This window comes from Acomys minous, assembly GCF_964271855.1.
Source record: "Acomys minous genome assembly, chromosome: 13".
NCBI classification, from domain to species: domain Eukaryota; kingdom Metazoa; phylum Chordata; class Mammalia; order Rodentia; family Muridae; genus Acomys; species Acomys minous.
In genome coordinates, this window is record NC_140495.1 from 61,159,594 (window position 1) to 61,185,298 (window position 25,705).

The 25,705-nt window shown below is 44.7% G+C and overlaps 1 protein-coding gene across 5 annotated transcripts in view; it reads left to right on the forward strand.

The window, feature by feature from the left end:
- The window catches only part of UBR2 (ubiquitin protein ligase E3 component n-recognin 2), an 85,129-nt gene that overhangs the window by 11,544 nt on the left and 47,880 nt on the right, over positions 1-25,705 (forward strand). For 3 of the 5 annotated variants that reach the window (XM_084752953.1, XM_084752955.1, XM_084752956.1), the window contains exons 2-11: positions 135-394; positions 6,844-6,922; positions 8,711-8,824; positions 12,194-12,324; positions 13,764-13,902; positions 14,510-14,572; positions 19,009-19,129; positions 20,146-20,253; positions 20,970-21,058; positions 22,038-22,136. In XM_084752953.1, coding sequence (XP_084609079.1) covers positions 135-394; positions 6,844-6,922; positions 8,711-8,824; positions 12,194-12,324; positions 13,764-13,902; positions 14,510-14,572; positions 19,009-19,129; positions 20,146-20,253; positions 20,970-21,058; positions 22,038-22,136 — 1,203 coding nt within the window. Of the gene's footprint in view, positions 1-134; positions 395-6,843; positions 6,923-8,710; positions 8,825-12,193; positions 12,325-13,763; positions 13,903-14,509; positions 14,573-19,008; positions 19,130-20,145; positions 20,254-20,969; positions 21,059-21,869; positions 21,969-22,037; positions 22,137-25,705 lie in introns of all 5 variants that reach the window. The other 2 variants (XM_084752954.1, XM_084752957.1) reach the window with 1 other exon arrangement.

Below are 25,705 nucleotides of genomic sequence, written 5' to 3' on the forward strand. Positions count from 1 at the left end.
AACAAATTATGAAAAAACAAAAAAAACAAATTATGATTATTAGTTTTTTTAATCAAAAAAGAAGTTGGGTATAATTATTCAAATTAGCAGTTATTTGACCTTATTTAAAACTTTGTTGTTCTCTTTTTCTAAAGAAATGGCTGCAAGCAACTGACCTCACCAGAGAAGTATACCAGCATTTAGCCCACTGTGTACCCAAAATCTACTGCCGGGGTCCCAACCCTTTTCCCCAGAAGGAAGACACCCTGGCACAGCATATCTTGCTGGGACCTATGGAGTGGTACATCTGCGGTGAGGACCCTGCGCTGGGATTTCCAAAGCTTGAGCAGGCGAACAAGCCTTCTCATCTCTGTGGCCGAGTGTTTAAAGTGGGGGAGCCTACGTACTCCTGCAGGTAAAATACTACACTTCTCCTGTAAAACTTTAAATTTTTATTTCCGAATTATAAAATCTATGCATTTAAAAGTCAACAGCTTGGACTTTAAAATGGAAACAAGTATTCGTGAAATGATTTCCCAGATCAAGAGCCAGCCTGTCCCCAGCACAGAAGCCCCTGGGGAACCGCCATCTCTCTGCTGGCCACAGTTCCTTCCTTACCCTTCCTGATGCAGCTCGCTGACAGTGACTCTTTGATGCTCCCATTGTTCCAGAACTGGCTGTGGAGCCCTATCATGCTGTCCTTTGTTCCGTTCCTGTCACGTCATTAGCTTTGGGGTGCTTCTACCTCCCTGGCATGATGAGATGCCCACAGCTTCCTGTGTTTGCTGTGACCTATATGGAGAACCAGCCATTTCTCCAAGGAGTTTCTTTTTAATTGGGAATGGTAGAAAGTAGGATATGTTTGCTGCGTGGGCTGGCTGCTACAAGATGACCTTAAAAGATTGGTGAAATTGAATCTGAAAGAGTAGAAGGAGGAGACTACTGTGCCCTGGCCCTGTCTGACTCTCCATCCCTGTGTCATTGTTAGCACTTTTGTCCTTCAGAAATTCTTTATGCATAATAGGCATCATGTGTGCATGTGGATGCGCAGACTATCTTAACCATAAGTATTAACACGTACACACAAAAAGGAATATATGGGCTGCCTCAAATGGGTTAAGGCCCCTGCTGCTAAGCCAGAATTTGATCCTTGAGAGCACTGATAGAAGGAGAGACTTGCACACACACTCCTGGCACTCAAGCTTTACACATGTGCCCATGCGCAGAGAATGAATTAATGACAGTAGGCATGTAAGCCAGGGGTGAGGGCACATGCCTCTAAGCTCAGCATTCTGAGGCAGAGGCTGGTGGATCTCTGTGTATTCAAGGACAGCCTGCTCTACATAGTGTGTTGGCTCTGTTTCTTAACAATTAAACTTTATTATACAACCCAACTAGCTTACACAAGAAGGAAAAGAAAAGTTTAATCTTTCCCACATAGTGATTTCCAGGACAGCCTGCTCTACATAAAAAAACCCTGTCTCAAAATGAAGAAAAGAAAAGAAAAAAATAAGTATACAGAATTAAAGTTTCTGTTTGACAAAAGTGTAGCATCTTTCCATTCAGTTTACACACCTAGGTAATATACCACTGTGCTGACATACTGTTGATAGAGGTACTGTTTAATGTTTAAAAAGCGTTTTCCTATAAAACTCAATTAAAGCTAATTAAGGTGTCTGGGTTTCCATATTGGTTTTCCCTATTATGGTGGTCAGAATATCGATTCTGTAAAGCACTGTTAGATTAGGTTCCTTGATACTATCACGATCTCTTTGAGTGTGCTCTTGGTGCTTGGAGAAGAGCTGTAGTCCAACCTTGCGATTTACAAATAAGGAAGCTATGTTCCAGCGGGTCCAGCAGTGTCCTTTGTATCCAAAGATACAATTCCAACCGCACACTTGTATGGTTTTAAATCTAAAGTCTGAATATTACCCTCTGTCTTTATTTGATTTTTTTCGTAATCTTGACACTTTTGAAGATTACAAACTAGTTATTTTGAAAAATGTTCTTCAAGTTGAGTTTGTCTGTAAATGGACCTTGTACCTTTGGCCAGAGTGCCATAGAGAACAGGAATCTAATCCTGTCATGTGGCCTGTGGCCCCATTGATCACCTGCTGTCTCTACTATGAGATGACTGTCCCTCATGTAATCAAGAATTTTGTCGGAAGCACTTTGCTACTATTACCTATCCTTTTCTCTATAAAACGTTGAGTTTCTTTGTTTTTCTTATGTTTCTGCGGTGCACTCCATGCCCTAGCCTCACACAGTAGGAACCTTTGATGTCATCAGCTCTTCCATACTGCTAGTGTTCTCAGTGAGCATGCTTGGTTCCTGGCACACGATGCCACAGTGACATCTTGGATTTCTCTCCAACCATTTTCCCAGGAAACTGATTTTCATAGTAGAGAACGGTGTTTAGCAATAGGATAGTGGCGGGGGGCAAGTGTGCTCAGTGCTTTGGGTTGTTGGTGCTTCTGGACCCTCTCATGGGTCTGCATTTTATCTTTGTCCAAGCACTGAAATGGATTCCAGGGTCCAGAGTGGTTTCTCCCCTCCTAACCCACCCCCTCAGGGTTCTCAGTTTGTGTAACTCCCGCTCTGCCAGGAGGAGCTTAAGTCCCATCATCTTTCTGTGTACAGCCATGCCTTGGCTCTTGCCACCAGCTGTGTGCAGGGACTTCCTTGTCACCTCGCCTCCCTTGTGTCTGCTGGACATCTGTCTGCCTTGCCCAGGACTCCAAAGCCTCCTAGTTCTCAGCCTCCTAGACTCCAAGTGTCTTTGTGGCGCTCTCTAGTCCACACCACTCTAGGAAGCCTGCAGAGCCTGCCCCTGACTTACTGCTGACTCCGCGTCATCTTCTGTCCTTGGACCAGTTCTCAAAGGAGCCAACCCAATAGGACTTGGCGACATTATAAAAGAGCGTTTGCTAGAACAGCTTACACGGTGCTGTCTGGGGAGCCCCAGAGTGGCTAGCTCAGTCCATGAGCTTCCTCCCTCACTGCTACCAGTCATGGGCTGAGGACCTGCATAACTGCCAGAGAATCCACTAATCTTTGGCCCAACAAGCTGGAGTCCAGTGTGAGCGGAGGACGGTGGCTGCACTGGTTCAGCAGGGAATGTGGGGCACTTGGTCACATGGCACTCACAGTCAGGCTGGTGCTCAGCTCTCATCTCCCTTTCACTCAGGTCAGGGCTCTTCATGTGGGATCGCACTGCCTGCATGTAGGATGGGTCTCCCCACTGCATTTAAATGTTTCTGGAAACATCCTCATAGACACCCAGAGATAGATTTTTAGTGTGGTTCTAAATCCAGTCATGTGGACAAGAAGATGGCCAGGGTGCCTTGACCACAGCGGGCAGCGCTAACTGAACCTCAGCTGTGCTCAGACTTGTCTGTAGCTGGGCTGTCCTGGGGGACGCTTGGGGGCCTTCCCTTAGTCCTTGCTCCCGTGCTGCCTGGTATGCAGCCTCTCTGTGTTTCAACTCATCTTACTCGTTCTCAGTGGCCACGATGGTGGGATGGGTGAGTGTACGTGGGATAGCTGTCTCTGAATGCATGCAGGCCGCTCATGTGGACAGATGGAAGCCAGTCAGGCAGAATCTTCTAATTCTTCCATAGCCTCTGAGATGATGTCCTCCAGAACCTGAGGGTCAGCGGGGGAGTTATTTCCTGACAATCACAAAACTTACAGCCACATCCGACATGGAGGAAAACTCAGGCTCAGTTTCTGTTTTTCCTGTTGTATTCTCACAACACAGTGCCGAGTCTCATGGTTACTTCCCCTCCCTCCCCATCTCAAATGACTGTCACAATTCTGAACCCCCGAGTTCAGGATGGGGATGGATTCCTTAGCAATTGGGATTCCTACATCTCCTTGGCTTTGATTAATTTGCCACAGGGACGACTTCTATTTCCTGGGCTACTATAAAGCATAAAGGACACAGATGTGCAGGGCAGGATGTGGGAGATAGGCATTGAGCATTCTGGAAGTACTCCAGTACTCCACGATGCGTCCTTGTTTTATGGAGCATGGGTGAGGCTCCAGCAAGCATGCAGGAATGTGACTGGACCAAAAGGTAAGCTCTAATGCTAATAATAGACCAGGTGGGAAACCCCTGCAAAGCCTGTCCGAGGATACCTCTCGGCCTCTGCAGCTTTCCTTCTAAGCGGTACGGGGCAGGACCACTTCTGGATCCCCATTAGCATCACCTTGGGAGCTGCTCTCCGAGTTTCTTTACGGCTCTCTTCAATACATGGGACTGAACATAAGTGCGTTTTCAGTCCTGGTGACCTAGTGTAGAAAGGAGAAGCGGGTGGGAGGAACGCAGGAGAAGGTCAGGAGACATTTGCTCTCTGAGGCCTGAAGCACCTCAGTGTTGTTCAGCCACTGGGAAGCCCGAGTGGGGAACATGGGCAAAGCCTGAGTATCTGTGTGTGTCACACCAGGCCTCTGACTGGGAAGCCCTTTGTTAGCCACCTTGCCTTTTAGTCTCAATCTCACCAGTATGTTAGGAGTGTTTCACTCATACAAATAAAATTGTGGGGAAACAGGCTTTTTTTTTTTCCACCAAGCTAAATCCAGCTAAATTTAAATGCTTAGACCTATGTACTTTGTTGTTAAAAATATATCATGGTGGCTGGAAATTGGCTCAGCAGCTAAGAGCACAAACTGCTCTTGCGGAAGACCTAAGTACCATTTCCCCACATCCGCATTTGTCAGTTTGAAACTACTTGTAACCCAGTTCCAAGGCATCTAACTCCTGTTGTCCTCTGCAGGCACGTACAGGCATGCTCTCTCACACATGCGCATCCACACCCTGAGGCATGCTCCCATACACATTGCCACACACACACAGGCATGCTCATATAATACACACACACACACACACACACACACACACACACATACACACACACACACACACACACACACACACACACGAATAAACAATAAAACATTATATGAGTTGATGGTAATAAACTTTTGTTTTTGAGTACTCTTGTTTTGTTTAATGGATAATTTCTTGTGGGCACTGAAACTCACAGTGTGGCAGCTGCTGTTGGGAATTGTTGTCCCTAGGAAGAGCTGTGGAGTTTTTGAGGTAGGGAAAGCAAAGCCTCCAGGTTCCTAAGAGGTTTTGTCACACCCTAGAGAAAGAATTCTGGGGCTTAAGTAAGGAATTTTGATTAATTTTATTGCAGAGACAAGTGGGCATGCAGGCTTAGAGAGAGGTTTGTGCTGCTGGGGTTTGGACAGCTGTCTTATGGGCAGACTGGATGGAGAGGAACTCTCATGAGCTACAGTGAATTATTCTAAGGAAGGGTCAGGAAAGGCCCTTGGAGGGCACTCTTTCTGTCCTTACATGCGGGTTGCAGGTGTGTCAGGTGCATAATGGGAACAGCTGGTTTTGCAAGGCTGCAGATGTCACTCTGGTGAAGCAAGGATGACTGTCACGGCGGCTGGCCATCTTAGTCCCAGCCCCCTTGGGATGGTGCTGTGGTAAGGTGTTGAGTAGTCACAGGATGGCCTGAAGGTGCATCAGCAGCTCGCCTCCATGCACTTTGACCCTTAGAGGAAAGTTAAGTTGTGTTGTGGTACTGCTCCTACCACCAAGTACACACAAAGGCTACATATGAGCAGCATGCTCGGGTTGTAGAAAGAGCTGTTCATAACGCAGAACCATGGACTTGACCTGAACCCACATCTCCTGTTACCGCAGCTGCAGATGTGAAGTATGTATCTAGTGCCTCAGACAGAACAGCACGTATTGTCAGCCAAATTCTGTGCTACTGTCTAAGTACAGGGGGCAGTAGAAAGGGGACATTTTACTGTTCTTACTTTAAATGTCTTTAATACTGCTATTAGTTGGGTATTTCCATTTTTGTTCACAACCTAATCAGGAAACTGTCAGAACTATCTTGAATTTAATTTTTAAAAAGAATTTATTTATTTATATGTAGTGTTTTGCCTACATGTACACATGTCCACCAGAAGGGGACACCAGATCTCATTATAGATGGTTATGAGCCACCATGTGGTTGCTGGGCCTTTGGAAGAGCAGACAGTGCTCCTAACCCCTGAGCCACCTCTCCAGCCCCTGTCCTGAACTTATTATAGGTACTAAACACAGTGGCCTTTACCCACTAGAGGTGAGACTGAGAGAAATATATCCAGAAGAGATAGCTGTTAACCAAGGAACATCACGGAGTCAAATAAAACTTCACCGGCTGGTTGTGGTGGTGCCGCCTTTAGTCCTAGCACTCAGGAGGCAGAGGCAGGCAGACAGCCATGAGTTCAAAGCCAGCCTGGTCTACCAAGTGAGCCCAGAGCAGCCAAGGCTACATAGAGAAAGCCATGTCTCCAAAAAACAAAACAAAAAACCCAAAACAAACAAACAAACAAACAAACCCAAAAAACCAAAAACTTCACCTTTAATCCCCAAACATGGGAAGCAGAGGTGGTTGGAACTCTGTGAGTTTAAGGACAGACACAATTATAGTGAGACCCTGTCTCAAAAGAGAAGAGTACCATCAGTGTTCAGGCGTGGCCTTCACTTTAGATGCCACTTCCAACAGGAAGGTGTCAGCTGTGATGTAAGGGTTTGGTTAGCTTATTAGGTTAAGTCTTCCCAAACCTGTGGAGAAATGGACTGTTCTAGTCAGTGTGTGCTCAAGGGCTTCCTTGTACACTGCTCCTGTATGAAGGCGAAACCCCTGTGCTTGCTGATTTCATTGGGTGAAGATCTAACAGATTTGGAGGACTGGCACTCGTTATTTTGGCACTCCTAGAAGGGTTCTCATGTTGCGGGAAAGTGTGTTAATTTTTGGCGCTCTGATTTATTCATTCTCTTTAACTTCACAGAGACTGTGCAGTCGACCCCACCTGTGTTTTGTGCATGGAGTGCTTTTTGGGAAGTATCCACAGAGAGCATCGGTACAGGGTCAGTAACGTCCACACACAGGACTGACTGTTAGTCTAAATAGTGTTGCCTCATCTTAAAATGTAATGGATGAGAGGGCGAGCTGGCCGAGCTGGCTGGGTGCTCCCTTCCCCATCACCGCTCCACTTGGTTCTCTCCTAAAGTTACGTGCTCAGTCAGGAACAGCTCTCCCCCAAATGCAGGACCTGTCTTCAGTGAGGGTGAACTGCGCCCCTCACTAGAGCCCCCAAGCCAGTTCTCATTTAAAGCCTAAAGATTTAACTGTAAAGGGGAGAGAATGGTTTTAACTGTGGGATTTTATTTTCATTTTTAGGAAATGTAGATTGTTGGTAGATAAGCCAGGCACAGGCCAAGCCTGGACTCTTCCCAAGGAGGGAGGGAGGGGACTCAGTGTGGAACTCAAAGACTGAGGAAGAGCGCCCACAAATCAGGCTATCTGTGCCGGCTGTCAGCCACTTTGATCTGGTATTTTAAAAGATTATTAAAGAGGCCTGCACTACTTACTATATCAATCAGGGCCCACCTCTAGCACCTGAGACTTTTTTTTTTTTTTTTAAATATACAGTGCTGTCTACACATAACACCTGCAGGCCAGAAGAGGGCATCAAATCACATTATAGATGGTTGTGAGCCACCATGTGGTTGCTGAGAATTGAACTCAGGACCTCTGGAAGAGCAGTCAGTGCTCTTAACTGCTGAGCCATCTCTCCAGCCCACACCTGAGACTCTTTTATAGTTCTTTTATGGGCAGATTATCCCCAAACCTGCCCTTCTTCCTCTACTGGAGATGGTTTGTCATCATTCAGAAGGCAGTTGCCAAGAGGAACTTTTAGATAAAATGGGAGGGAGGGAGCTTCGGTGCTCTTCCTAATTCCAGAGCCCACTTGGGAGCCAGTTTGTTTTCATTCACTCTACCCCAGTGTAGATGATGATGATGAGAAAAAGGACTGTATATAAAATCAGTTGTTTTCATTCTCGTAAACCAGTAAGAGGCTCCCTGGTACCCTGGAGCTGCTCTGTCTAGTGTTTGGTAACAAGAGCACATGCAGACGGGCCGCTGCTTCCCAAGGGGCTGCCTACCCATGCTTCTTGGTGCACATCTGCATCTCATGGGAACAAGAGCGTTGTGCAAACTGACATCATTATACTGTGATGCAGAGCACACAGACGCGTACTTTGGGCAGAGTGAAATTGACTTTATTCTAAATATTGGTGCATCTGAACTAACCCATTCCTAACTCTCTCATGGCACTTTTTAAAAAGCAGAATTTCTGATGTACCAGTTATTAGCCTATAGGTTCTGTCTGGCCAGACTTAGCAACTAGTTGTGTAGCTCAAGGAAGTGTGACTAATTCTGAAGTCTCCAGGTGATAACAAAGTCTCAATGAGCACTTTTTAGGAGTTGTTAAAGAAGAAAAATTGTTTCCTTGAACCCACTCTGTTGCAGCATCATTAGCACAGGCAGCAGGCGCTCCCTGGCGAAGCCCCAGGGAAACCTCTGCAGTCTTCAGGATTTTCCTAATTAAGAAAGCAGTGTGTGCAGACAGCCTCTCTGACTTATCTGGACTTCCCCTCTGTGACCAGGCAGCTCACTCTCATTTGAAACCAGCCAAAAGCCTACAGGCTTCCTTATTAGAAAATAGCGACGGGCTCCTTTGCTTGCTGTGTTTTCCCTCTGAAGCAAGGAAGCACTTAAGCAGGTTTCTGTCCTCAGCACTTGATATTCTGATTTTTTTATCTGAGAATCCTGTGAACACTCACCGGATACCGTCTTCTTTTTCCTTGAAGATGACAACGTCAGGAGGTGGAGGCTTCTGTGACTGTGGTGACACTGAAGCCTGGAAAGAGGGTCCTTACTGTCGAAAGCATGAACTTAACAGCTCGGAAGTTGTGGAAGAGGAGGTAAAAATACCCCCAAAACTGTCTTTAAATGTATACTATGTTGGTTTGCAGTGTGTGTGAGAGTGTGTGTGAGTGTGTGTCTCTGTGTGTGTGTCTCTGTGTATGTGTGTGTCTGTGTGTGTGTGTGTGTGTAGGACAGAAGTTAATGTTGGCCATCTTCCCCTGTTCCTTCCCACCTTACTGGTTTTTTTTGTTGTTGTTGTTTTGTTTGTTTGTTTGTTTGTGGGGATGGGAAGGGTTCAAGACCTTGTTTCTCTGTTTTAGCTCTGGCAGTCCTGGAACTCACTGTTGACCAGGTTAGCCCTAAACTCAGAGATGTGCCTGCCTCTGCCTCTGCCTCCCAAGTGGTGGGGTAAAGGCATGCACCAGCACTGCCCGGCTCCCAGCTTACTGCTGACATTGAGCTCTAGGGGATCCTCCTGTCTCCTCCCCAGTGAGGGATTCTATTCCCATAAGGAGCCCTGTCTAATGGAGTACTTGAAGTAGGTGTGCTGTACTAGGCCCAGCTGTTTACATGGATGCTAGGGCTAACTCAGGTCCTCATGCTAGCTAGACTAGCCAGAAGCTTCAGCTTCAGCAAGTGACCCTACCTCAATAAAAAGTAGAAGGTGATAGAAAAAGACAAATCAGCTCTGTCCTCTATACACATGTACAAATGTGCAAGCATACCTACACACATACATAAGCACACTACACATACATATGCACACAAAAGAATAAAAGTAAAGCTGGGCGTAGTGGCACATGCCTTTAATCCCAGCACTTGGGAGGCAGAGGCAGGTGGATCACTGTGAGTTCAAGGCCAGCCTACAAAGCGAGTACAGGACAGCCAAGGCTACATAGAGAAACCCTGTCTCAAAACACAAAAAAACAAAACAAAACAAAAAAATAAATAAAAGTAAAATAGTTTGGATTAAAGAAAAAAAACAATAGTATTTTGTCATGTGAAAGTGACATGAAATCTGTTTCATTATTCATAAATATTTTCTGGGTGTTGGCTTGCTTGTAGTATCTTTGTACTATGTGGTTGCAGTATCCTCAGAGGCCAAAAGAGAGTGTCCAATCCCTATGGAACTGGAGCTGCAGATGTTGTCAGCTACCATGGAAATGCTGGGACTCAAGCTTGGGTCCTCTGGAAGAGCAGCCAGTGCTCTAACACGGAGCCACCTCTCCAGCACCGAGCTTCAGAGTTAATGTACCGCCCGTAGCCTCTTTCTTATCAGAACAGCAAAGTTATAGAGCAGCTATGGCGAGTTAGAGTGCTGCATTAGGCGGACGGGGCTCTCGGTAGGAACAGTCGACAAACAGATGACTTACACAGGGGATGCTTAGATTCCAGGCTTCTACAGCAGGAGCTGGCTTTCCTGCAGTGGCCATCTGCATGCTGGAGAGACTGAGAACAGTCCATAGCTGGATGCCAGCAACCCAGTTGACACTGAAGCCCTGGTATGGGGGTGGTGGGGCGTTCCCGGAAAGTCACTAACACTCAGTCACTTTGGGAAACCAAAGTTCTCAGAGGCTGGAGTTTGACAGCAGCAGCTATGGCTACACTTGCTCAGAAGTGAAGGAGGCAGACAGGCATTTGCCTGGGTCCTTTTTCTAGCTGGCTCCTCATCAGAAGGTGTGGCTGAATTTGAGGGTGGATTGTTCTCCCCTTTGTGTAAATGACCTCTCAACAGACACAGGCCTGTGTCTCCTAGATAATGCCAAATTCCCTCTACATGCCAATCAAGATGTGCCACTGCAGGCCCAGAGAGATAGCTCAGCAACTTGATAGAGCACCACTTGCTGATTTTCTGGAGGACCCAGGTTCGATTCCCAGCACTCACATAATGGCTTACAACAATTTGTGACTCCTTTTCCAGGGAATCTGACTACCTCTTCTGGCCCCTTTAAGAGCCCTGAAAGCATGCTGCACAGAAACACTTGTAGGCATACCAATAAAATAAAAATAATTTTAGAGAGACTAACCATTGCAAGTACTGTGTCATTATGAAGAAAATTTATTGAGCAGATGTATTAGGCTATTAAATACATCGTGTTGAGTATACCTGGTTCCCCTTCACCAAATGGCAGCAGCGTCTCTCTCGTCACTGTGACAATTAAGAAAAACCCATCAAAATTGCACATGGCGCCTTGGCAGGCGTGAACAGGGAAGGTGGTGGGTGTCAGGAGAGCATAATACACCGTGTGGCACATCAGTTGTTCATGTAAGAAGCTTTTCCTGGGGAAACGCATGTTTTCTCCCTTGTAAATTGTTTTTTAATAAAAAATTTAAATTAACCAAGAAGAGACTTGATAACCTATGAGCATATAAAGGGGGAGGAAGTCCCCCTCAGTCACAGTCATAGGGGAGAGGAGTAAGGGGAAAATGGGAGGGAGGGAGGAATGGGAGGATACAAGGGATGGGATAACCATTAAGATGTAACAAGAATAAATTAATTTAAACTTTTTTAAAATTATTTATTTTATGTGCATTGATGTTTTGCGTGAATGTATGTCTGTGTGAGAGGATCAGATCTTGGAGTTACAGACAGTTGCGAGCTGCCATGTGGGTGCTGGGAATTGAACCTGAGTCCTCTGGAAGAGCAGTCAGTGCTCTTAAACTCTGAGCCATCTCTCCAGCCACTGCCATGTAAATTTGATAGCTGATTGTCTTCCCTTGTTTTGTAGGGCATTTCTTACCATGTGTGTACATGTACACATGCATACCACACACCATGTGACCGTAAGAGCACTTGCAAGGAGGTGATTCTCCCATGCTACCAGGTAGCCTTAGGGATCAAACTCAGACCATTAGGCTTCCCTGCAACACCTTTCCTCAGTTCTGCAACTTGGAGCTTCCCATACAAAGCTGGAAAGATGCTTTGATGTTGGAACTTAGAGATCCCTGTGTGCCATTCCAAAGTGTTTAGTTATATTTGTTAGGCATTTGTGAGTCTAGATATTTTGACTTAGCTGATTTTAAATTGACATCATTGAAAGATAACATTTTAGGAAGTTTAATTTTGTATTTTGTAACATATACAGGATTAAATAAATTATGAAATGAAACCTGTCAGCCTTCGTGTGTGTGTGTGTGTGTGTGTGTGTGTGTGTGTGTGTGTGTGTGTGTGTGTGTGTATGTTTTGATTTTGTTTTGTTTTTCAAGACAGGGTCTCTCTGTGTTAGCCTTGGCTGTCCTGGACTCACTTTGTAGATCAGGCTGGCCTCGAACTCACATCATCCACCTGCCTCTGCCTCCCGAGTGCTGGGATTAAAGGTGTGCCCCACCATGCCTGGCCAGCCTTCTTGTGTTTTGAGAACTAAGGTTGGAAAGCAGAAGAAACTAGTGTGCACTGATGGTTTGTGCTTTCTGTTCTCCCTCAGGACCCTCTTGTGCATCTCTCAGAAGATGTGATAGCAAGAACATATAACATCTTTGCTATCATGTTTCGATATGCAGTAGATATCCTGACCTGGGAAAAGGAAAGCGAATTACCTGCAGACTTAGAGGTGGCGTAAGTAGCAGCCATTCCTTATGTATACAGTACTACTAAGTTTTAACGTCTTTCACACAGCAAAGAGAGCATAGTCTTTTCTTTTACAATTATTATTACATCTACTGGGACATTTGTTTGTGTGTGAGGAGGTACTCTCTGCATTGGTGTGTAGATGGAGGTCAGAGGAGAGCTACCCAGTGCGTGCTGGGCCCTTACCTCCTAAGCTACCTTGCTGTCTCAGCACTTTTTAGAAAATAGTTGGATTTTAGCAGAATCCTAAGTTTGGCGTTACAGTTTTGTAGTTTGTATGGCAAATCAGTGAAAGTTTTTTAGGTTGATGGGTGGTTAGAATGTTAAATTATGTCGGGCTACAAGATGACACAGCAAGTAAGTCCTTGCCGGGAAGCTTGACAACTTGAGTTTGATCCTTAGCAAGAACCCTTAGGAACCCTGGCATCTCTGTCCTTTGCACTACTTCTCTGATTGACCTGAAGCTCACTGTGTAAGCAGGCTGCTTTCACTCAGAGAGCCGCCTGCCTCTTCCTCCTGAGTGCTGGGAATAAAGGCGCTCTACCATGCCCACTAGCCATCTTTTTTTTTTTTTTAATGATCTAATAAAACTGGAAAGGTATTAGGGATGAGCTCTTTTATGTAAGTGAATTTAGGGGTTTTATGAAATGTGCAGAGGAAATTTTAGCCATTTTGCTTCTAATTTTAAAATGTACTCAACATTGTGCTATTTTGCTGTACATCTGCCATTTTTATTTAGACTGTTGAGGTCATAAACTCGCAAACAGACAGTTGAATTCAGCAGCAGCTCTGTTAAAAAGTCCAGCTGCTGGTTCCCGTTAAATGCTCACCTCACATGGCCCTCTCTGCTCTGAAAAGTCATTCCCTGCTTGTTGGGCCTTTGTGCGTAGCTGAGGGAACTGTGGGCTGGAGACTGGATGTCAGAAGGTCACCAGACTAATATTGAACATCAGTCTTCAGAAGGGGACTTCTCTGCATTTTCAGCATGTTCCAGATAATTGGGATTATGGGTAAAATGTTGGTGGCTTTTTTCTTTCTTTTTTGTTTGTAATAGGGTTTCTCTGTGGATTAAGTAAGCCCTGGCTGTCACTCACTCTGTAGACCAGGCCAGTCAGACTCAGAGATCTGCCTGCCTCTGCTTCTCAGGTGCTGGGATTGAAGGGTTTTGCCATCACAGCCTGGCTCTTGCTTTGGTTTGACTTTAATTTTCATAACTGGTCAGGGCCACCAACACAGGAAACTCTGGGCTTCTCAAAATAATTTGCCGTATCAGTTACCATCTAGCCAGGAACCTGCATCACCCAGCCCTTTGGCCAGCACCGCCTCGGCTTCTCTCCCTCCAATTCCTCTGCTACTGTTCATGCAAGGCATGCCTGCTCCTCACGCCTGCCCCTCACGCTGCTTTCCCATCATTGTGTTCTGTTCAGAGAGAAGAGTGACACCTACTACTGCATGCTGTTTAACGATGAGGTTCACACCTATGAGCAAGTCATTTATACTCTTCAGAAAGCTGTTAACTGTACACAGAAGGAAGCCATTGGCTTTGCAACAACTGTCGATCGAGATGTAAGTAACCAGTCATGAGAAACCCAACATTTTTCCAGATGGGGGCCCACTGCATAGTCTTCACTGACTTACAGAGGTCTGTATGCCTCTACCTCCTAAGGTCTGAGATTAAAGAAATTGAACTTTCATAGCAGATAGCAGCCTAGAAAAGTTAGTTAAAAGAATATGTGTCTAGGCTTTTTTTTTTTTTCATTTGAATACTGGCCCAAATATATGTTGTTAGAGCTAAGCTGTTACCAGGTAGAACATTAAAAGGAAATGTACAGTTGTCCTACTTCTGCCCAGTGATTAAAAATACTGGGCCATGACAGTGGACATTATAGAAGTCTGCTAAAATAAGTGCTCTGTTGTTAGGGATATATATATAATGTTATATAAACATAATATAGATAGATAGATAGATAGATAGATAGATAGATAGATAGATAGATACTTTAAACAATCAAAATAACATTAAAGAGAGATTTTAGGTTTTTTGTTGGTGACTAGGACAGATGTTAAAATATTAAAGGCTGACTCTAGTTGTATGTTCAAGCATATTGACGGGTTTACAAATGACTCGTGCTGAGTATAATGCTTTTACAGTTAGATTTAAACGTCTTTACAGGGGCGTAGGTCTGTTCGATATGGAGATTTCCAGTACTGTGATCAAGCAAAATCAGTCATTGTGGTAAGTGATTTAAAGCCATGCATGTGTTATTTTTTATTAGCTTAAAACTTACTATATTTCAGCATTTATTAAGACATTTGTATGCCTTAGTAAACCCAGTATCACCTAGGTTGTGTTTGAAGATGTCTCTTGGCATTGGATTACTCTAGTTCTTTCAAAGCCATGTAAGAATGCTAAGAGGATAATCAATACTCAGCCAAGACTTAGGTTTTCTGTTTGCCCATCTGTCTCATCAGAGGAATCTTAGAAGGCTCTTTGCACCCAGCCACCTCCATGGTCCTGATTTTTTGCTTTGTTTTTAGTTATTTTTACATTTATTTTATATGTGAGTGTTTCCTCCATGTTTGTGTGTATGTGTCATACGCTGGTACCCGAGGAGATCAGAAAAGCACATTGGACCCTCTGGACCTGGAATTACAGACAGTTGTGAGCTCTCATGTAGGTCCTCTTCAAGGGCAGAAAGTGTTCTTAACCACTGACCCGTCCAACCTACTGTTTGGTTTTTAGTTATGAGGGTTTCACTGACGTTTAGGAACTAAATTGGCCTTTATGACCAAAATTGAAATTCAAGAAAAGTATTTCTTGGCATATTATTGATAAGGTATAGTCAATATTTAATAGTATTAGTATTGGGGGTTTTTTGTTTTAATCTTAGCTTTATTTGTTTATTCATTTGCTTATTCATTTATTCTTTTTTTCCTTTTGGGTTGAGGGGTTGGTTTTTCGAGACAAGGTTTCTCTGTGTAGCCTTGGCTGTCCTGGACTCACTTTGTAGACCAGGCTGGCCTTGAATTCACAGAGATTCACCTGCCTCTGCCTCCCAAGTGCTGGGATTAGCTTAGGTTTATTTTTAACTGTTTCATATAACTGCATCTTATGTATTTGTGGATTTGTTCTTTTCTAAAAAAAAATTCTTCTTCTTCCACTACCCCCCGGGCCCCTCCCCCAGACAGGGTTTCTCTGTGTAGCCTTCACTGTCCTGGACTCGCTTTGTAGACCAGGCTGGCCTCAAACTCACAGTGACTCACCTGCCTCTGCCTCCCAAGTGCTGGAATTAAAGGCGTGCACCACCACTGCCCAGCCTAAAAAGAATTCTATATGTTATAAAATGTTTTAAATATATAGTTAAACGTAAGCTGTTAAGCATCTGTTTATAGATCTCCTGTCTCACTTCCTGCTTTAGGACTTTTATCTTTGTTTGTTTTATTGTTTTTGAGGTAGTGCTCTCTGGTTACCCATTCTGGTCCCAAGCTCACCTTTTAGCAGAGGCTGACCTTAAAGTCTTCCTGGCTCCTCTGCCTCTGCCTTCCATTGTGGAGACTACCTACTTATTTTAAACAAAACAGTTTGGAGGCCTGTGGATTTTTTTTCTTCTTGATCCTGCTGCCCTTCCTCCTTTCCTGGAGATAACTACTTTCCTCAGGTCACTGGTTGCATTTGTGGGGTTTTTGTTTCTCTGTTTTTTTAGATAAGGCCTTACTATGTAGTCCTGACTGACCTAGAACTCTCGATGTAGATCAGGATGGCCTTGAGCTCACCAGAGATCTACGTGCCTCTGCCTCTTGAAAGCTTTTGTAAATTAAAAAAAAAAAATTGCCATCCTGGCATTCTTGAAATGGTTATCCCATCTGTTAAATTCTTACTGAACATACTCAATAAGCGGTTAGAAGCTGTGCCGTGGCCGTACAGAAGCATAGTTCTCATTGGCTGGAAATGCTACCATAATATTGAAGTATAGTAGTAACCTAACACGTAAGTGTGTCTGTGTGTATCCATGTGTGTATGTGTAGAAAGGAGGTGGTGTGCTAATGATAGACCAGTTGGAATAAAATGCAAGTACATGGGCCTGGGCAAATGACAATGTTTATAGCTTTATTTTGTACCATTCTTGTTCCTATGGTAAATTAAAGGTATTTTCAATAAAAATGTACTTATAAGGTCTAAATTCAATTTCTCTGATGTTTAAAGATGCTCCTGAATGGGCCTGGGAGTCACTCTAAATTGCTGTTTTTATAAGCATGGGAAACTGGGATGGAAAGGCAGTCAGTGCTTGCTCTAGCAGCACGTGAGCATGTGTGGGACCAGTGCAGGGATGATCATGGCCTCCAGTGCAGGCGTGACTGCAGAGTCAGGAAGCATCTCGTATTTAAAACAAACACTAGAACTATTGTTATGTCCTGATTTTCGATCTTATGTAAGGACATGTTGCCAGGTGCTTCTCGTGTCTCCTTGCATGTCAGTGGGATATTCTCATTAATATTTTTGGTCCCTGGTGGGGTTTGCATAGGAGTAGCCAGGTGTATTGGCTCATACAGAAGAGTCCAAATGCACTTAGTCCTATGAAGAAACTGGTGACTACAGGAGGGACACATCTTTGCCAAGACTAGAACTTCAGGAGTCAGAGAAGAAATTACATACATTATTGGCCACATCAAATTCTTATGTAACAAAATATTCCGTATCTGAAGTCAAAAGACAGGTGGCTGATTTGGGAAAAAAGATTTCTAACACAGATGTATATGATGTGTGCACACAGAAAATATGCAGAGCCATGCATGTAAAAAGTAGGCTGTGGAGATAGGGTAAAGCAGGCAAGAAATAGAAGGAAGTAAAGTTGTATGTTCCGTGTCCCTGGACGCCGTAGGCATTCTTCAGACACAGATAAACAGCCAATAGGAACATGGAGACAGGAACCACGCCCAACTGGGGGAGTGAAGATACGGCACTCCTGCTGGAATGGCTTCCGTCCAGGAGAGTCAGCAGGTCCAGGGTGACAGAGTGCTGACAGAGATGTAAAGGAGCAGGAGCCACACGAGGCTACATGGCAGCTCCCCTAGAAAGTCACACAGTTACCATGCGGGCCAGCCGCTCTGCTTCTGGGTGTGCAGGTGGAAGAGAAGCTATGGAACCCAGTGCCTGGTGACAGGTGGACAGAGAAAAGGTGGCGTACATGTACACCAGGATGTTGTTCCACATTTAAAAACAACGGCCATTTTACAGGTGCTGCACTGTGTATAGCTCATGACTGCTGTAAGGTGAAATGAGCAAGGAACGGATGAATGCTTGTGTGATTCCACTTGTCTGAGGGCAGAATTGTAGAGTGATGATGGCTAGGGAAGGGACAGGCACCTAGTCAGTGAGTATAAGGTTTTAGCTTTCCAAATAAAGCATTCTTGGGGCTGGAGAAACAGATGGTGCAGGGCTTTAAGAGCACTGGCTGCTCTTGTTAAAGACCCAGGTTCAAATCCCAGTACCCACATCACAGCTAACAACTGTCTATAGCACTAGTCCAGGGGAATCTGATCCTCTCTCTCTGGACTCCACAGTCACATGTAGGCACAACACCATACACATAATAAAATTAAACAGTAAAACCTTAAAGATAAATAAAGAATGCATTCTCTAGCTGGGCATGGTGGCACCATCCTTTAAGTTTGTTGCCAGTTAAAGTCAGACTTTCTTAGGCCGTCAGCTCCCAATAATGGCATGGAAGTTTTTAATATTAATTATTAAAGCTTGGCCATAGCTTAGGCTTGTTTTACAACTAGTCTTTTTTTTTTTTTTTTTTTTTTAAGTCTTCAAGACAGGGTTTCTCAGTATAGCCTTGACTGTCCTGGACTCGCTTTGTAGACCAGGCTGGCCTCGAACTCACAGTGATCCGCCTGCTTCTGCCTCCTGAGTGCTGGGATTACAGGCATGCACCACCATGCCCGGCTCACAACTAGCTCTTAAATTAGCCCCTTTATACTAATCTTCATTCTGCCTCTTGCCTTGTTACCTTTCCTCAGTCTCTCAGTCCCAGCTAGTGACTTAGCCCTCACCTGATTCTTTTGTGGAGTTCCTTTCTCTGCCAGATGCCCCGCCTTTCTCTCCTGCCTCAGCTATTGGTCTACAGCTCTTTATTAAACTAATCAGAAGCTGTTGGAGGAAGTGCTTACAAAGTGTGTGTTCTTAGAAACAGTGAAGATAAGTTTTATGTCGTATGTATTAGCTTGGCTTTTAAAATTGACTGTGCATATCTGTGCAGTGAACTGAATTATTTAAATACTCTGAGTGTTTTTAAGAACTTGAAGGTAGAAAGCAAGCTTACTTGAGGTTTTCAAGTACATGACCACAGCCACTGGGGACTCACAAAGCGGGGCCTCTTACTGTTGTCACCGAATCTTTAGATTCTGGCTAGGAAAAAACCTGAGTCAGTGAGTTGTTTTTTTTTTTTTAAGCTGCCTTATTAAACAGGTACATGAAAATTGTGTGAGATGGTGTTTTTTGTATTAAGAATGCTGACATTGGCCAGGCATATGGCGCAGGCCTTTAATCTCAGCACTGGGGAGGCAGAGAAACCCTGTCTTGAAAACAACAAAAAAGAATGCTGATATCGCTCTGCCTCTTAAACAGCTGTTTTAAATTTCTCTTTTTCCCACCCTGTTCTCTTTAAGAGGAATACCAGCAGACAGACCAAGCCACTCAAAGTTCAAGTTATGCACTCGTCTGTGGCTGCTCATCAAAATTTCGGTCTGAAAGCTCTGTCTTGGCTAGGAAGTGTTATTGGATATTCAGGTAGGTTTAATATGTTGAGACCATATCTAAATAATGTAACAAAAGGAACTGTTTTCAATGATGTGCCTTATGGAACCCTTCACAAACGAAGTTGCAAAATGCTGCCATAATTAAACCCAGCAATAATACAATTTAAATAAAATAATTTAAATGTTTGGCTTCCTACAGTTTTTGCACAAAGCCAGTACTTTGCATCTCTGAAAACATGTACATTGGAATGTAGGAGTTTATGTTTGCTTGATTTTAGGTTTATCTTTTCTCGCCTTACAAAGGAGACAATTTATAACATACAATTATGAACTCCATGTCCAAAGCCAAACATACAAGTTGGGTTCTAGCATAAAGAGTAAATTAGGGATAGATTTATGCTGCCTGTTGTACATAGGCAAGACATTCCAATGTTACTGTAAGGCAGGTTCCTCACCATTTGTACTGAAGGCTGTTAGAAAAACACCACAGTGAACTGATGGTTAAAAGTAGACAAGACAAGACACACCTCATCCATACATGCTGGGAGGGCTTGTCAGAGTGTGACGTTAGGATGTGGAGTCTGTCTTCCAGGCCTCTCCTGGCAGAGCGCTAGAGGATTTCAGTTTGATGGGAAGTATTTTAACACAGCACTAATAACTGATATCGGTGCATATTATGGTGTGGGGGTCATGTATCCTCCTGTTGTGTATCATAGCTGCCTTAGACATCATGGTGTTTGTGGCTAATTTTACTACAGCTGCTTCCTTTAGTGTAAATGCCTGGAGAACAGCATTGTGTCAGCAGCCGAGTTCACTAAAAGCGGGGAAGGCATTGCTTTTCCCACAGACAAGAGCTTTGATGTCCTGGATAAGAGTTGTTTGTGGTTTGAGAGTTCTAATTCTTCTTTTTGTAAAAATAAAACAGTAAGCCCCTTTTTACAGTTTACCCATCACTGAGGTATGTGGGGCTCTGATTGAGCCCACACTAAAGCGTCATTTTTCTCCGGTTTTGGCTTCTATCTCATGACCGTTATTCCTCTGTTTAAGATGGCCTTCGTCGGATTTTGTGTCAAGTCGGATTACAAGAAGGTCCAGATGGTGAAAACTCTTCTCTGGTAGACAGACTAATGCTCAATGATTCCAAGTTATGGAAAGGTGAGCTGCTTAGTACTTCTGGGCAGGGAGACACACCAAAATTGGGTGTTTCTTTTAATTTGAAAATGTTAGTAAATGTCTTTATGCTTTTTAAAGTTACAGTTGCAGAGCTAGATTCAGTCCCTAGCAGACACACTATGCTCTTACCTTTGGGAAAAAAATTATGGGGGAGCCCTATGACCTAGATTAAACAACCTTTATATTTTATTACAGAATCACATTTAAAGTTAGGCAAGGTAACACATGCCTGTATTCTGAGCATCAGGAGAGCAAGGCGGGAGGATTGAGAGTTCCCCACCACCTAGGCTGTTGGCCTGCGTGCACTGCATACAGGGCCCTGCCTCAAAACTACAAAGGGGCGGAGGATTAATTTTGCATGCATTTTATTTCTAAAAAGTGTTGCCGGATGGGAGAGATGACTCAGTGGTTGAAAGGACGCGCTGCTCTAGCAGAGGACCCAAGCTCTGCTCCCACCACACACGTCAGCTGGCTCACACCACATGTAATGCTAGTTCCAGAGGGCCTCTGTGGTCACTCGGGGGCGGACAGACACACGTGCTCACACACACCTGTGGATAACTAAAGTAAAATCCTTTAGAAAATAAAGAAATTAGTTATTATTCTGAGCTAAGCACAGAGTTTTTGTCTTGTGGCTAGACACATAAAACTATGGAAGTGGAGCTCTGGCTTGCCTCACACTCTGCTCCTTTCTGAAGGCGCCAGGAGTGTGTACCATCAGCTGTTCATGAGCAGCCTGCTCATGGATCTCAAGTACAAGAAGCTGTTTGCTGTCCGATTTGCAAAAGTAAGTAGGGTTTTGTTTTGTTTTTTCCAGTTTTGACGATAAAGAAATAGGTTATATATGTAATAACTATAGTATGTGGCCTCCAAAAATATTAGGGTTTACCAGTGAGGTGTCAGAATAACTGATTGAACTTCTAAGAAACTTCATCTTTTTACCTGTGGTAATAAAGGTGTAGAAACGAGACTCCCTCCCCACCCCCAACATGGAAGCGCAGAGTGGCATGTGCAGGGAAGACTTAGCTCATGCCAGTATGAGTGGCAGTGTGCTCACGTGCCTCTGTCGGTGCGGGTGAGATGGTGAGCCCCAGGAGCTTGACAGAGTTGACTTACATGCTGCCTTCAGAGCACATGATGACGCTAGAAGTTACTCTCTATGCCCCCAAGTAGGAGCTCTCAGCCAAGGAAGCACGTGATTGTCATTTGGAGAGCTCTATCCGAACAGCTGGGTTTGGTTTGTGTCCTGTTTCCAAACCTATTGATGGTGACCTTGAAGGAGTCATATGATTCTTACGTGTATTCTGAGTCAATGCAGGCCTGCTTTCGGGACAGACAGCCTGATGGTGTGTCTCACTCCCACCCCGGTACAGTGGCCTGAGGGTTTCAGGAGCTCTGACCCCTGTTTGGGCTGCCCCACTGCCACTGTGCTCCAGAAGAACCCATTAGCACAGCTTTCCACATGGAAATCCTCTGAGTTTCCACCGTCCTCGTCCTCGTAGTGTCTTCCTGTTGCCGTCCCCAGCACTGACTTTGCAGTCTAACCTTAACCGTTTGGACACTGTGGACTAGAGGTGGATTTCCCCCTTGTTGTTTAGAATTACCAGCAGTTGCAGAGGGATTTTATGGAGGATGATCACGAGCGGGCAGTGTCGGTGACTGCTCTGTCTGTCCAGTTCTTCACCGCACCTACTCTGGTGAGTAGTGTTTGCCTCTTCTTTGTAACTCATAGCCGGCACTCCTTGCCTCTTTTTGCCTCTTACTAGAACTATGAGCGTTTGCAGAGTGATTATGTGACAGATGACCACGACAGAGAGTTTTCAGTCGCAGACCTCTCGGTTCAGATATTCACAGTCCCTTCACTTGTAAGTACTGAAAGACTAGAGAACGCTCTTGGTTGCCATTAAGCCACAAAGTCATAGAGGTAAGACCTGTGTGTTGTTCCTGGATAGGAAAGGCCTCATGGCACACACCGTCACCCGCAAGTCATTGTGGCGGAGAGTTCCTTTACAGTCAATACTTACTTTCCCGCAGGGCTTCCTAGACTGAGAAGTTAACTCTGAGCTGGCTGGTTTATCAAATATACTCTTGACAGTCGCATCGGATAGCATGCCATACACCCTTAGAGCTTGAGGAATCTTCTCCTCTACCCTCCCCCTCATAGGGAAAGCGGATAAGGCAACTGAGTCTCTCTGCGTGGTCTGCCTTTTACTCAGGTGCACCAGGTGCTCCCTGGCCTAGTCCCGGGGACTACTGCAGTGATCAAACACTGACTAAAAGCACCTTGGGGAGGAAAGGATTTATTCAGCTTACAGTTCCACAGTGTAGTCCATCAGTAGAGGAAATCACAGGAGGTCAAGCAGGGCAGGAACCTGGAGACAGAGCCGATACAAGGCCCTGGAGGAGTGTGCTTACTGCCTTACTCCTCATGGCTTGTTCTTTCTTATAGAACCACCAGCCCAGGGAAGGCGCTCATGGAATGGGCTGGGCCCTCCCCTATTGATCACTAGTTAAAAAAATGCCCTCCAGGCCTGCCTGCAACTCTGTCTTATGGAGGTTCTCTCAGCTGAGGCTCCCTCCTCTCAGATGACTCTAGATTGTGTCACGGTGACATAGAACTAGCAGCACACTCCTGAAGCTTCCGTTAATCAAGTTTTATCATGTATGGTAACTAAAAATTGTACTTTGTTGAACAAAATTATTAACATTTATTAAGCAAGGCTTTTAAATGAACTGGTCAACAGAACAGATATGACTTGAGTAAATAATTACAATGCTCTGCCAGAGGACCTGTCAATTCCCAGGACCCACATAGTGGCTGAAAACTGCCTGTATCTCCAGGCCAGGGGATCTGATGCTGCCTTCTGGCCTGTACAGACAACAAACTTAAATGTAGTGCACGGACATCTGCGCAGGCAGACACCGGCACACGTTCACTTTGCTTTCTCAGAGAGGGTAGGGGCGATCTGGCCTTTGCCAGAGTTGAGGGGCTTTGCTTAGGGAGGTCCATGGGTGGTGGCTGACAAGGATGTGTGTGGAGCCTGCAGTGCGAGGGGCTCTGCATGTGGGAGCAGAGCCTTAGTGTACCTGGAGACCCAGAGCACAGAGCAAGGCTGTGGAGCTTTCTGAACAGTTTGTGTACACTTCCCTAACAAGTGGATTTTCTAGTTAGTGGGGGGAAAAGATTTTTTTTCGTTTCTTTTTGTTAAGGAATGTGTTCTAGTAAAGAATATCTTAGTAATTTGCCCATTGATGAATGCTACTATAAACAAACTACAGAATCATGCGTTTATCTCAAGAGCAAGAGAGGGCACTGGAGCCGCTGTATTCATGTGTCTGTATGAGTGTGTGTGAGTGTGGGTGCCTGTGTGGTGCCGGGGATCTAACGCAGGGCTTCACACATGCCGGGTGGCCTCACTCTACCATTGAGCTGTAGCCCTACATTTGTGACTCTAAAAGACTAGGTTATTAGCAAATTGAGGAAGACAGTAAAGTGAGTCTGGGGAACTTAATTAGAAATTAATGCAACAAGGCCCAAGGAATCAGCTTGCAAATGCTCTTGCTGCTAAGCCTTATACCTGACAGCAGCCCTGAGGCCTACGCTGTGGGAGGAGAGAGATGAGACCCAGAAATTGTCCGATAACCTCCTCTGCGCATTGTGGAACACACACACACACACACACACACACACACACACACACACACACACACAGACACAAGCGTGTGCGCATGCACACACACTGGTAAGTAGAATTCAAGTTCTGAGGGCACCAGAGACCAAAGTCATTTTTATTTCTTTTCTTTCCTTGGTTTTTTTGTTTTGTTTTGTTTTGTTGGTTTGTTTGTTTGTTTGTTTCAAGACAGGCTTTCTCTGTGTAGCCATGGCTGCCCTTGAACTCACACTGATTTGCCTGCCTCTACTCCTGAGTGCTGGGATTAAAGGCGTAAGACACCATGCTTAGTTCGGTTTTCCTTTTTTTTTTTTTTTTATGTTTTATTTCATTTTAATTTATTGTATTGGTGTGAGGGTGTCAGATCTTGGAGTTACAGAGTTGTGAGCTGCCATGTGGGTGCTGGGAATTGAACCTGAGTCCTTTGGAAGAGCAGGCAGTGCTCTTAACCACTGAGCCATCTCTCCAGCCCCTAGTTCGGTTTTTCTTAACCACCCCAGTCAGCATTCTTCTGATAGTATCCTGTACTATTGAGTTTAACCAGAGAGTGTCCCCCAAAACATTATTTTTATTCAGTCTTAGAGGAGAATTTAACCTACTGTGAATATGTTGTAAAATGTGTGCTAAGTCTGGCCGTGCGAATGTTAATATGAATTATAAAATATGGATAAAAATGATAACTGACTTAGGGGATGACAGTGTTTTATAAAGCAAGTTGGACTGGAGGTCTGTGCATCGGGTGGTGGGCGTCTGACAACACTTACTCGGGCTGTGTAATAATCAGAGTTTAATGATAACAGTTGCTTTGAAAGGTTAGCAGGAGTTTAGTTCTGATGCAGGCACTAGCTTTCTGTGTAGCCCTGGAGAATGTGCCTCTTGCCGTTTTAGAGGACACCCAGACCTGCCCATGTGTGCGTCCTCCCCTGGCTGCCTTCCCCAGCATCACTACCCTCCTCAGGCTCCGCTCCTCCCTCTGCCTTGCAGGCTCATGCTGCGTAGCTGCTTCCCAGCCCAGTGGGGTTGCCTCAGCTTCCTTTAATGTCCCAGCCTCTACAACAAACAGGAAAGAGACTCGTTCATTCGTGCAACCTGTCTGTGCTTGCTGCTCCTTCACACTTGACCGTAATAGTCACTGGAAAATTCTTTGCTGTTCTTCCACCTTAGCTTTCCCTAGTTACAGTAGAAAGTCTAGTTTTCTTTGACTGCCACACTTTTCCTTTAACACATGAGATCAAAATGAAATTGTGTTGGGTTAGGGTGGAGTGAGAAAGGCTCACATGGATGAGCCTAGTGGTTGTCACTATGGTGACATTGTCAAAACTCAGACTGCACTCCCCTCAGTGATTCGTCTGGCAGGGAGTCCTCTCTAAGTGTTTCCGCCATTTTGCATAGTGGATATTTGTGACTTCCTTTGTAATATCACAGGCATGAAAGCATTCCTGCTAATGGCCAAAAAGACCGAGAGAGGCTGTATGCACTGCTACAGGGTAACCTCTGAGTAAAAGTTTTTCATATCAAGTGAAAACTAAGTGGCAGAGTGATAGCTGATAGTGTGCTCGCTGTGGAGGAAAGAGGCAGATGTGGGTATATGTCCGTACTTAGAGACTCAGTGTACACGTTACATATGCACACTTTAGGTAGGTGGGTATTAAACACCAGCTCTGGAAGAATGCAAAAACCACTTAACAGTTGGTGTTTGGATGGCAGACCTCAGGATCCAGGAGACCCTGACTTCCTAGAGTTCTGTGCACATAGACAGAAAA